This window comes from Drosophila serrata, unplaced genomic scaffold, assembly GCF_035046125.1.
Source record: "Drosophila serrata isolate PLE 108 unplaced genomic scaffold, ASM3504612v1 contig_123, whole genome shotgun sequence".
In the NCBI taxonomy this organism is placed as follows: domain Eukaryota; kingdom Metazoa; phylum Arthropoda; class Insecta; order Diptera; family Drosophilidae; genus Drosophila; species Drosophila serrata.
Genome location: NW_028257021.1, coordinates 490869 through 504766, shown reverse-complemented (window position 1 = coordinate 504766; position 13898 = coordinate 490869). Strand labels below are relative to the sequence as shown.

The window sequence follows — 13898 nt, the reverse complement described above, 5'->3', positions numbered from 1 at the left end:
AGCATAATTTCAACTATTGGAAATATTTAGTGTTATAAATATTAAAAAAAAAAAAAAATTAAATGCCAAAAAATATTCCAATCTTAGTCTTATTAAGTTTATATTGTCATTTAATTTGATTTCTCGAAACCTAATTAACTATAAAAATACCCCAAACCATTGATTGTATGATTTATGTTGGTAGAAATGCGCTCCCAACAGAACAACACATAGCACAAGACAATACATTGTGTAGTACAACTTATAAGCTAACTTAATCGTTTTGACGTATGAACTTGATCTCACCCACTGATAGGAGCATCTAAATAAAAAGATGTCTTTATTTGTTGAGTTTTATTTCAAACTACGTTGTTATTTCTTTAAGTCCTAGCTTAGGTAGCTAACATGAAGTTCACATAGTCTAATCGTAACTCTAATTAGACCAACGCAGTGGCAAAATGGTCCCCAGGATGGGGACAATCTTCAGTGCGGGTAATTTCCACTGCACTATATAACTTATCTCCAAGGAAATGTTTTACGACCGCTTGCATCTAGGGGATGAACACACACAGGAGTTCGTGTAACAGTCAATCGGTGTTTATTTTTAGATCTAAGCAGACAAATGTTTACAATACATTGCTGCAGAGTTTTGTCGTTTTACATAAAAATCTTATATACTCTTATTATCCATGTTTATATAATAACACCCACTGACTTTTAAATATAGAGACTTCCGAAATATTGACATTGATTAACCTTATTAATTTTATTTAAAACTTTACTTCCCTCGTTCAGAACTTTTTATACTTCATTAAAATATTTTTTGTTTTTACTGCGTTCTGCTTACAATCCGCAAGAATGGTAAACCGGTCCGTTCTAATATATGATAATAAAAGGAGATCGATTAAACTTTGGGACGCAGATTTTAAGGAAGGGAAACGATTAAAAACTAATACTTTAAAAATAACCGTGAAACGATTTACTTCTGCAATTATTTTAAAATGGCTTAGTGCCAACTTAGATTGTAAGTATTAGGTGGAAAGAGGCATCTCCATCATCATAAAGATTGTGTATGCTTCTTACACATCACCAGTCGAGTCAATTTAAGTTTGTCTGCCTGCCCAAATATATTCAACACACACAGAAGTTGCAAGCATATCAACTTGTTTTAAAATTGGTCCACACCAATTTTCCGTCCTCACAAGTTATAAAAAATGAAGGTAAGTTAATTAAGAGGAGTCTATTAGAATATGACGTTAATTTGTAACGAACGGGCTCTTATATTCCTTCGACCACCGTTTTATAAATTTAAGCACACCCCTGACTTTATTCACCATGGACAAAATATGATCGATAAAGACAAGTTTAGAATCTAAGTAGATGCCCAACTAAAGAGCAGCAGTTCAGGGTGTCTGTAGGGGGCGATCCTGCCGCTAAAGATCCTGGAAAATGTAGCCCAATGAAAATTCCCACGTCGCAAGCGAAGTCGAAGAGTAAGGCGGGGGCGTCGTGGGCAATTCAAAAATCGTCAGCTTTATTGCGCTGCATACATGGTACTAATTAGCTTTAACGTAAGGGCTGCGCTCCCGACCGATAAGCTAAGCTTAACAGTGCGAGAGCGGGCCCGAGAAGTGGAGCGCGAACTAGCCGTCCCTCAGCTCGCCTAGCAGCGAGCGAAGCTCGGGAACTCGGGAGCGGGAGTTCGCGAACATCGAAGAGTGGGCGCGGGAGCGCTTAGAAGTAGCCCGATGAGCCGTGCGCGAAGAGCCGACTTGAGGGAGTGCAAGAGCGGCCAAGCTTTGGAAACTCGGTGGACAGAGGCGGCGCCGCGAAGGGCCTCCTGACGTGAACATTCTCCCCCCCCCCCCCTTGCAATCACTCGGGTTGCAACATATTCGTCCTGTATAAGCGCTGCCGCGTTCGGCAGGGTGTCCTGGCTAGCGGTGGAAGTTTCCTATGCGCACCGGAGTGCAGCTGAGGAGCTGTGGACGAAGGCCGTGGAGTGGCTGAGGAGTGCCGCAGGATCCTAGAGGAGACGTCGACGTCGGTAGCGGATGAAGTTCGGTGGCAACCTCGGAATCTGTTGGATTGGACCTCTGATCAGAGCGTTCGCGTGGTGCGAAGCGGTGGCATCTTCTTGAAGCGGACTGGAAAAAATATATCATTTAGAAGAGCGGTCAGTAAATAACGCGAATTGGGAGTACGGAGTCATCCGATGCTGCGATCGGGATGCGGGAACTGGACTTCCAGGCATATGCAGGAGCGTGTGGTGATGTTGATTGCACGTCTTGCATCGGTCACCACTGCGGCACTTGCCTTGGGAATGTTCGTGGGCCAAACAGTTGGAACAGTAACGGTTGGTGGACACCGCGCTGAGCCTCTTCTCAGCACTGAGCCTGAGAAACCTTTTGCATTTTCGAAGCGGATGGATTCCGCTGCAGACTCGGCATGGGTAGGATAAATTACCTCGGGAACGTCTGCTCTTGATGTCGTAGGGTGCCCAGTAATTGAGGGCGTTGGGAGTAGTGATTCGCGTGGAGAACGCGGATATCCTTTGGATCGGTGCGGTTACTGTGCTGGAAGGTTCAGGAGCAATCTGAACACTGGAGGAAGAGTTTCTGGGATGCAGCAGGGTGTGATGCCGTCTGCGGCATGTAAGGCAGGAGTGGGCACTGGGGCAATCCCGCTGCTGATGGCCTCGTGCCAAACAATTCAGGCAGACCTGCTTTCTCTTAATGTATTCGGAGCGCCCACTCTCGTCCATTTCAAGGAACCGTGGGCATAAGCGCACGGGATGGTTCTCTCGGGAACAGAGATCGCACCCCTTGGGGGCAGGCGCCACTCGGGTCTCGTACGAGTTGAGTCTGCGAACCGGAGGGCTCGTGGGTGCCGACCTGACATCGTCGATGGCCTCCAGAGTGCGATGACGCTCGGTCAAAGAAGCATCCAACTCCTTCCAGGTTGGGATTTCGGCTTTGTTGTGGATGGATTGTTCCCACAGAGAAAGGGTTACTTTGGGAAGCTTTGAGGAAACCATATACACCAAAAGACAATCCCAAGCCTCAACTTGAATGGAGGACATTTCTAGCGCGGTCAGGCAGCTTTGGATGGTGCTTTGCAGTTCCTTCAGCGCGACTTCCGATTCTTGAGGGACATCCTGGATGTTGAAGAGGATTTTCAACTGGCTGTTAACCAATAATCTTCGATTTTCGAGGCGGTCGGTGAGGCTTCGCCACGCCGAGACGAAACCTTCATTGGTGAGCGGGGCCTTGGAAACTATGGCGTTCGCGTCGCCACTTGTTTTCGACAATAGGTGGAACAATTTTTCGACTGGTGTGACCCGAGAGTTGTTAATATAAATCGCCGTGAACAAGTCCCTGAAGGTGGGCCAGTGAAGATAGTCGCCCGCAAACACCTCGGTGTCTACCGGTGGTAAACGACAACCGGTGGAAGGGGGTGTGTGGGCGCTGCTGGGAGCCTGAGTGGACTGAGCCGCGCCCCGTTCTATTATCTCCTGCAGCTGGGCCACGCACCTGGAGCAGACTGAGTAGCAGTAGCTATACTTAGTTTCTAACACCGTTGAAGTGTCCGCGCCGTCGTCGGACCCGAAGAACAGTTCGGAGCAGCTTTCGTAACTCGACTCCACCTTTTCCCACAAAGCCCGGATTTGGTCCCTATGAACCTGGCACATGTAAGGGGAGAATCGTTCAGGCTCCAGGGCGCCCGGAGTGTGGATCGTAGCCTCGAAGTGGCTAACCCGATCTGTGGTGGCAATGAAGCGCTTGAGAGCGGCATCTATCGCATTCTGAGCCATTTTTGCAGCTGACCGAGATGTTACCGGCGAGGAACCACGAATGGTATCGACAGACTCGTCGCTTTTTGCCCTTGAGATGGCCGTAGTAGGCCTTGGCTTCAATTGGGACGCCCGCGGAGATGCGGATTGTGACCTGTCCAAGCGGATGGATGGGATCGGACGCGGTTTTTTGTCGTCTCCCGTGGGCATTCTCGGAATAGAATGCTGTAGATCAGGACTTGTCGACTGTAGGACGAGAGGACGGTCACACTAACGCGCAGTCTGGGTCGCCCAAAACGGATAAAGTGGAGAAAAGAAAAAATAGATGAACCTCGGCCACAAGGCTTGACGTTCGGATCGAGGAAGCCGACTGAAATGTCAACAACAGCCGCAGTCGCAGATCGTGGGGGTGGGAGTTCGGATTTGAGTGGTATTGGGAGTTGTCTCGCAACCCGAACACAAAAATAATTTTTTTTTTAATTTTTAATTAGCCTTGAATGTCTCTTGTTTGAAGCCGTAAAGGTGGAATTTAAAAAAAAAAAATCGATTTTTAGTAGCGGAACTGCTTGCTGGGTGATGCCGTCGGCAAAGCAGTACGTATGTGAGGCGCCCAAGAATTAAACGGCCAAAACCAACAACAACTCGCCGGCTGTGGCGGCTAAGTGTAAAAATAATTAAACACTTGCCGTTGCAGTCGCAGATCGTGTGGGAGGGAATTAAAAAAATAACCCAAAAAAAACAACCCTCGCTTGTGTTTGGGTTTTGCTGCTCCGTTCAGAAGCGAAGCTTGCCCGATATATGTATGTTATAAAATGATTGTGGAGATCGATGCTCAGCGCAGCATCGCGCGAAGCTTGCCCAATATATATGTATGTATCGTAAATTTATATAGATAAAAGATAGGATTTATAAATTTCGGATAATTTCAAATCCTTGGTTCACGAACTTTATTTCTTTAAAAATTTTAGGTGTCGGATTTTGTCACGTCGACACTGTTCGGCTGTCGAATGTATAAGTACAGGTGCTTGTACACGCTCTAGGCACAAAGAGGAGACGAAAAAAAAAAAAAAGACAAATAATTACTTGACATGCCCTTATGCGGGCGTGTACATATGTATGTATGTACATATGTAATAGCTGGGAGATCGATGCTCAGCGCAGAATAGCGCGAAGCTTGCCCAATATATATGTATGTTCGCCCAATATATGTTGGTATGTAAATATGTAGGGTTTGTATTGGCACAGTGGAGCGTCGAGAAGTGGATTGAATTGTGCGAATAGAAAAATGTGTATGGATACAGCACAAAAAATTAGCGAAAAAAAATATAGTGACAGCGGCAGATCAGGGTGAATTCCCGCAACAAGCGTACACCGGCTGGCCGATATTAATTATGCCTTTCTTTTTGTAACACAATTTCACTGTTCACGGAGAATTTTTTTTGTACGGAAATATTAGCACAAGTTTAGAATGCGTGTTTGTGTAGGCCTCGACCGTTGGCAAGTGGATGAACAACGGGGAATCGAAGAGACGGCGAGGAGGATGGCGGCGCACACAAAACGGACACGGATGGAAAATTTCGAAATTCGGAGGCGAATAGAAAGGTGTCAGGAAAACTCGGTGTCAGGAAAACACGGACGGGGAGTTGACACTAACAGAAAAATAAATTTTGCAGCGGTGCGACCGAAATCAAATGTTCGGCCCACTGTTGAAGACCGGCAGAGAGAACAAGACGGAAGCAAGCATATACTTATCTCTAGCGGAATAATCACCGAGAACTGCTGGTGAAAGGACGGAAGGATATCCGGATCCGGCTCGAAGGACCAATGCCTGTAGGGGGGCGATCCTGCCGCTAAAGATCCTGGAAAATGTAGCCCAATGAAAATTCCCACGTCGCAAGCGAAGTCGAAGAGTAAGGCGGGGGCGTCGTGGGCAATTCAAAAATCGTCAGCTTTATTGCGCTGCATACATGGTACTAATTAGCTTTAACGTAAGGGCTGCGCTCCCGACCGATAAGCTAAGCTTAACAGTGCGAGAGCGGGCCCGAGAAGTGGAGCGCGAACTAGCCGTCCCTAAGCTCGCCTAGCAGCGAGCGAAGCTCGGGAACTCGGGAGCGGGCGTTCGCGAACATCGAAGAGTGGGCGCGGGAGCGCTTAGAACTAGCCCGATGAGCCGTGCGCGAAGAGCCGACTTGCGGAAGTGCAAGAGCGGCCAAGCTTTGGAAACTCGGTGGACAGAGGCGGCGCCGCGAAGGGCCTCCTGACGTGAACACAGGGTATAATTCGCAGGCTTGGGAAGGTATATGTGGTTTTAATCCACACCCTCTTTTTATACCCTTGCAGGGTACTATAAATTCAGTCAGAAGTTTGCAACGCAATGAAGAAGGCACTTCCGAGTCGATCTATCCATGTCCGTCTGTCCGTCTTTCCGTTTCTTCGCAAACTAGTCTCTCAGTTTTGAAGCTATCTGAATGAAACTTTGTAGTTAGCCTTCTATATACTCTCACTCGTATATATGTCGGAACGGGCCGTATCGAACGACTATATCAGATAGCTGCCATAGTAATGATCGGAAAATTTTCACAAAAATTTTTTTAACGTTTTCAATAGAAATGTAAAATATAGCCATTTTTTATACCCTAAAATGTTGCGTAAAAATTTTACGAAAATCGGACTACTATATCATATAGCTCCCATAGGAACGATCGAGAAATTAATACAATTAAAAATGAGAACTTTTTCAGTTTTCATTCAGATTTTCAGATTTTCATCAAATTTGAGGTATAGCCATTTTATATTAGTCTAAAATTTGGTGTCAAATTTCATGAAAATCGGACAACTTTATCATATAGTTGCCATACAAACGATCGTTTATTGTAGAAGAGAAATGCAAATCTGTGAATGTAAAACTGCAAATCTAATATGTATAGGTGAATGAAATGAAAGGAGGTAATACTTCATTGTTTTTAACACAAATATATATAATTTATATTGTATGGATTCCTATTCATAGAAGTTCTATCTGCAAGGGTATATAAACTTCGGCGTGCCGAAGTTAGCTTCTTTTCTTGTTTCCTATTGTATCTTCCTATTTTAAGTTTTCTATATAGATCATCTATCATTTTTCCAAGTGAATGGACGTGTTTTTTTCTTGCGCTCTCGTTTTGTATTAAAATTTGAATCTAACCACCGGTGTTAACTTAAATTTTCTAATTTGTGTTTATAACTTCCCGTTCACTTCGCGCATGCAGCTATTCTAATTTGTGTATATAATTGGTTTTATTTTCCAATTTAGTTGTGCTGCTAGTGCTAGCTTTAGCATATTTTGCATTCCTTTTGTGCCTTCTTCGACTAGCTTTTGTTTGCGCCGTCGCAACAGCTAAACGATTTATCTACTCTCCCACGCTCTTCCACTCTCTCGCTTTAGCTGTGCCGATGCACTTCTTATCTTATCCGTACTCTCTCGCTCTCTCTGTGACTCTTCACTTCTTTCTTCATAGCTCTGTTATTATTTTTTCCAAGTACAAGTACAGTGGTAAGTCCTTATAATGTCTGGAAATATTGTCTGTTTCGTCAAAACCTGCAAAAAGGCAATTGCGGCAGGTGACCTTACAATCGGCTGCTGGCTGTGCGACAACGTCATACACGCCAAGTGTATTGGAGTTGCAGCTCGGACGGTGGACGATGTAAAAAAAAACATCGGCCTGCGTTACTGTTGTGAGTCCTGTCGCGATGTAGAAAGGGAGATGATGTCTTTCATGCGGCAAACGAAAAGCGGTTTTAAGGGCTTTTTTACGAGTTTTCGTAAAACTCTTGATATGTTCTTGGCGCTGGACACCCAATTTAATAGCCTTACGCTATTAAATGAGTCTCCTAGGCGCAAAAAAACTGCTATTGGTGGGCAGCATGTAGACGGACCCCAACTATCTGCAACGGGCTCTTAGCAGCAGCCTCCCTCGGCACAGACCTCAACCTCAGCATTAATTCCAAGAGTGCTGAGATCGAGCGCTAGAAATAATTCGGTACCCGAACGTGCAGCGGGAGTGGCCGTACCGCCGGTGATTTCTGTTTTGTCCCATGGGGGGTCGCAAATATTGACCCCTCAAAGTCCCGTATATAATAATATATATCTGCCCAGGGTGTTAGGCCCGTAATACCGGCAGACAATGGCAAGGCAGATAACCAATCTGCCTTGCCAAAAGCCCTTATAGCGGTTCCACTGACGAGACATATTTTTGTCTCGCGGCTCTCCCCTGACCAAACATCGGAAGATGTTCTCGCCTTTATACAAGGCAAAACCAGAGCCGAAAAAATTAAGATAAAGGTGGAAAAGTTCAAATTTTCTTACGCAAGGGACATTTCATCTTTCAAAATAAATGTCCCTAACGAGCTCTTTAACACTATTTGCTCTCCCAACTTCTGGCCAGAGTACATCGTTGTTAAGGAGTTCGAGGCGAAGAAAAAGAAAAGGCGGCCTGTAGGAATAACTCTTCCCAGGCCTGATCATACCACTGCGCCTTCTACGTCTTCCAATCCCGACCCAAAAAACTAACCTACTCCTTAGGTATTTCCTATCAGAATGCAAGAGGCTTACGCAGTAAGCTTCCTAACTTGTATTCTGATAGCCTTTCGTTTGCATCTCAGGTTATGGTGCTCACAGAAACCTTGTTAAAGCCGGAGATTCTGAGCTCCGAAGTTTTTCCAGCTGTGTTCACGGTATATCGGCTAGATCGCCCTATCAGACGCGGGGGTGGAGTTCTTATAGCGGTGGACTCCTCACTCACGTCAGAATTATTAACCTTCAAGGAATGAAGCTATCTATTAAAGGTAGCTCAATTTTTATTACCTGTTCCTACATACCTCCACTGTCGGAACTTCCTATTTATTGAAATCACCTTTCCGCTATTCAGATGGTTTCCAGTAGACTTTTGGATAGAGACCAGTTGGTAGTTCTAGGAGATTTTAATATCCCTGGTGCTATTTGGTGCTCAAATAATTCCACCAATACTCTCCATACACCTACACAACATGACTTTATCGCTGGCTTGTTTGACATTTCGCTGTCTCAAGTGAACCATGTTCGAAATTCCTTACAGCGCTTGCTCGATCTTTGCTTCGTCTCTGATCCTGCGAGAGTCAGTTTAGCAAGGGTGGCGCCTCTGACGCAGCCCGAAGATCCTTATCATCCAACTTTCGATGTGACTCTTGATATTTGGTTTAACGTACAGAATATTTCTGACCGTCCAGCCAATAAAGTCCTGTGTTTTCTCAAAACGGACTTTTAACGGCTGAATAATTTTATAAACGAGTTCAATTGGTCCGATCTATACATGTGCACTGACATGGCACTTGCCGTGGATGTTTTTTACAGTGCCATGAATTCATTTTTTACTGAATGTGTTCCGTTATATTATCCGCCAAGCTCGAATAAACCGCCGTGGTTTCCTAAAGAGTTGAGCCGACTTAAAAATAAAAAATCTAGACTGTATGCTAAATTTAAAATCACCGGTTCTCAATCTGCCCTTTCATTTTATTTATCAGCTCGGTCAAACTTTACCGTGCTGAACGCGCAGTGTTATAAAAACTATTTAACTCGTTGTAGGGCCCAGTTCTCACAGGACCCAAAACAGTTTTATAATTTCGTTAACACTAAACGTAAGCCTAAAACAAATCCTTCCTCGCTATAATCCTCGACCTATTTTCGCAGTTTTTTCAAACAACCTATTCAAGCTCTTCGTATCTACACCAGACCTATTCCTACGACATACCCAAATCAAACTTAATTTTCTGTCCTAGCCTAAACGAAAGCTCTCTCCTTTTAGATCTTCATCGTGTCAAGCCAATTTATTCGCCAGGTCCCGACGGAATTCCTGGCTCTGTGCTCAGGTATTGTGCCGACGCCCTGTGCTATCGCCTTCTGAAATTGTTTACCTTGTTCTTGAAAACCTCCCACTTTCCCATTATTTGGAAGGAATCGTTTATTATTCCTCTCCACAAAAAAGGTAGCAAATTGGATGCCAGCAATTATAGAGGAATCTCTAAGTTGTCGGCCATCCCTAAACTATTTGAAAACATTATCACTCCTCACTTACAGCACCTTTGTAGATCGGTTATTTCTCCATGTCAACATGGTTTTATTAAGCGAAGATCAACCGCAACAAATCTTTTGGAGCTCTCTTACTATATTATAAAGGGCTTCCATAGTAATTGTCAGACAGATGTAATCTTTACTGATTTCAGTAAAGCATTTGACTCTGTTAACCATTCTCTCCTCGTTAGAAAACTCGATTCAATGGGTTTTCCAAGTGATCTTCTTAATTGGATCTCTAGTTATTTGAATGATAGGATGCAAAATGTCCTCTTTAAGAATAATTTATCCAATGTTCTAGGGGTTACATCTGGCGTCCCGCAAGGAAGCCATTTGGGACCCTTATTGTTTACATTATTTATAAATGACCTGCCCAAAGTCTTGACTAACTCCAGAGTACTTATGTACGCGGATGACGTCAAGCTTTGCGTGCAATATAATGACGTTGCCTGCCAGTCGAATTTACAACGAGATCTTAATAATTTTCAAACTTGCAAGCTAATGACATTCTCTCGATTCGTTCCTAAGCTTGCTACTTACACGCTGAACTGCTGCTCTTTGGAAAGAATTAATGCTGTTGGCGATTTGGGCGTCCGCTTGGACCCAAAACTTGACTTTATTGATCATATTTCGTCTATGGTGAATTGAGCCAGGGGTGTGCTTGGATTTATTAAACGGTGGTCGAAGGAATTCAATGACCCCTACGTCACTAAATCCTTATATACTTCCTTAGTTCGTCCTATCCTAGAATATGGATGCTGCGTTTGGAGCCCTCAGTACGGCGTCCATATTAAACGCATTGAGTCGGTTCAAAAGAACTTTTTACTTTTCGCTCTACGCGGTTTAAATTGGGATGCAAACCAAAGATTACCTTCTTACTCTAGTAGACTCCTATTAATAAACTTGCCGTCCTTAACCAATCGTAGAACGATGCTAGGGATAACATTTATTTTTAACCTTATCCATGGTGATGTGGAAAGTGCTAACTTGTTGAGTCAGCTCAATTTTCACGTATCATGTAGAACTATTAGATCCTATATCCCATTAGTGTTGCGCCACTGTAGAACCTCTTTCGAACTGCATGAACCTTTCAGAGTCTTATTTGCAAATTATAATGATTTGTACACACTAATCTCCAGCGTAGATAGTCTTCCTAAATTAAAATCTTTAATACTAACACACTTAGTAAGCATGCAAGCTAACAATCTGGCAGCACGCCGGTAGTCAATTTCCTCGTATTCTGTCCAATATTTCCCATCGCGCCTACTAACACCTAACCCAAACAGGCACGTGCCTGGTGTCATACGGGCCACTTGAATGTACTGACCTTAGTGCATCAACGTCCAAGAAAAGATAAATATACTTTAAATTTTTTATCTATTATGAACATCATTCCCTTTAACTCTTTTTTTAACTTCCCTCATTGAAACACATGTTCTTAAAAAAGCAGAAATAGAAAAGTTAAAAGACGCGTGTGGCCCTTTGAAATCGATCCATGGTGGAAGAAACTTCTTCGGTGACCAGCTTTTCATAAGAACATTGATCTTAAAGTTCAAATAAAGATTAATATTTTAAGCGAAAATGGAACGATAATATATACCGCGAAGCCTCACAGCCGTTTTCCACGAATTTATTAATTTTTCCAGCGGAAAGTAACTAAATTTACTGGAAAACAAAAAAGGAAGCTAACTTGCAGATAGAACTTCGATGACAAGGAATCAATACGAAATAAATTATATTTATTTTAAGAAACAATGCTGTACCGCGTGTCATCAAAAGGCCACTGTCATCAACATGTCATCAACGAGCCGACTGTGACTTCTACCGATGCGACGCTCTGCCGAATGCGACTTCTACCATTTTATATTATACTAGCGACCCGTCCCGGCTTCGCACGGGCATTAAACATTACATTTAGATTTGTCAATTTTAACACATTCATAATAATAATAATAATATGACACATATTCATCCTTTTCTTTTTCTTTTTCAATTATTGAGGTCATAACCCTAAAAGAAAATACATTTATTTTGTGCTTCTCTGTAATCAATATTTGATGTTGTTTTATTTTGTGGCAGCAAAATAAATTGATTTTCAGGGGCTCCGACTCGCGATAGACCAACATACATGAGCAAAACATTTCTTTCGCAGATCGATCCCTACTAATTCGAAGGTTTGGCCTTGGGACTTGTTAATTCTTAATGCGAAAGATGTTTTTACCGGAAATTGAAGCCGTTTAAATGGGATTGGCAGATCAGTTGGGATCATCGGTATCCTCGGTATATGAGTTAGTTGACCACTTGCTGGGCCAGTGATAATAGTTGCTACTATTAAATTGTCCTTTAACTCCTTAATAAGCAGCCTCGTCCCATTACACATGCTCGGAGGGTTTAAATTTCTTAAAAGCATGATTGGGATTATTTTTAACGTCAATTCGTGGGGTGGCAGTCCAGAAGGGTTCAACGAATTTAAAAATTCCTGTGGATAATGGACTGCATCTTCAATATTCGTTACAGTGTCGATCGATTTGTATGTTTTTGTTTGGCCGGGGACTTTTTGAACAATCAGATTATTTATTTCATTGACAGTATCATTCTTAGGTGATACTATAGCCCGAGAACACAGCCAATGGAAGTCTCTTTTGTGCAAATTCTCGATATCAGGGTATACAGAATCTATTCAATATTCCAAATTATGGAGTATTTGGCCTAGAGACTCATCCAGAAGAATGTCACAATGACCGCTTAAATTTGGAGTTGGAAAAATTCCTTCCCCAAGTTTTAGCAGTTGCTGTGGGAAATCGCTATCAGTGATTCCATGAAGATGAGCTCTCATATTTGTCCTTAATTTTAATGTTTCAATCGTAGTCCATATGGGAGACGATTTCAAGCATGCCTTGATGATATCTGCTCGCATGCCTCTGTTAATAACGGGGAGAGCCTGTCGAAAATCTCCAGCAAATACAAAAGTAATCCCGCCCATGACTGCAGAGGAGTTCCTTAGGTCCTGTAAGGTTCTGTTCACGGCCTCTATATGTGCTCTATGGCTCATCGTGCATTCGTCCCACATAATCAATGAGGCGTCTTGTAGTAATTTACCAATAGGTCCATTTTTGCGGATGGAACATGTAGATTGTTGTTCAAGATTGACGGATAGTGGAAGTTTAAAAGTAGAATGAGCAGTTTTGCCATCCTTCAAGAGAGTTGCAGCATTCATCACAGCATCCCGCAAATGGATATATTCCTCGGAAAGAAGTTTCGTCTGATTCAATCTAAGAGGCCTGACAGTATATGCAGACCTGATGCATCCGGCCAATAACGACATTCGATTCGAGCTGTAATCAATAGTTGGATTATATCTGAATGCAAGACGATTGTATTGCAGGTTTTGATCTTCTGCAAGCTTTAAACGCTCTTCAGCTACCCTTGCCCTGTCGCGTTCATTATTTTGAGAGTGAATCAAATCGATTGCTGCAGAACGCGACTGCCTAACTCTCAATCGTTTTCTCTCAAGCCTATCTGCTCGTCTTTTTGCTGATTCTTCCTTGTGCATCTGCATTGCTCTCAGCCGCTCAGTCTCTCAGATGGAGGCCCGTTCTTCGTCAGTTATATTCGTAATCTTACGTCTTTTTACTTCTGTATTACGATTACGACGACCCAAACTCGACTTCTTGGGTGGCATGACTTCGTTTCTTACTGAACCTGAACAAAAAAATAAATTTTTTATCTCCAATTCCTTATTTCAATATGTTTTGAATGTTTGACAGGAAATGCTTTGATTCAGCTGGCTGCCTGTAGAGGGCGGTAGATGTAAGGTAGTTTTTTGATATTTTTTTAACACCTTGGATTACGTTATCGTAATTTTAGTAAGGATGCCTATTTTTTTTTTAAATGAAATATAGCCTATGTCACTCAGGAATGATGTAGCTTTCCAGCAGTGAAAGAATTTTTCAAATCTGCCAAGTACTTTCGGAGCCTATTCAATTCATACAAACAAACAAACAAACAAACCTTTCCTCTTTATATAATAGTATAGATTTA

At 42.9% G+C, this 13898-nt stretch overlaps 2 protein-coding genes across 7 annotated transcripts in view; both read right to left on the bottom strand.

The window, feature by feature from the left end:
• LOC110182511 (Poly-(ADP-ribose) polymerase) overlaps positions 1 to 13898 on the bottom strand; it is a 252219-nt gene that overhangs the window by 203756 nt on the left and 34565 nt on the right. The window lies entirely within an intron of this gene.
• LOC147644663 (uncharacterized) lies at positions 319 to 13459 on the bottom strand. Its single transcript, XM_086826006.1, has 2 exons — positions 13282 to 13459; positions 319 to 13192 (listed from the first exon to the last, which is right to left on the bottom strand). The coding sequence occupies exon 2, from the start codon at positions 3980 to 3982 to the stop codon at positions 2141 to 2143; it is 1842 nt and encodes a 613-aa protein (XP_086682132.1). The 5' UTR covers positions 3983 to 13192; positions 13282 to 13459; the 3' UTR covers positions 319 to 2140.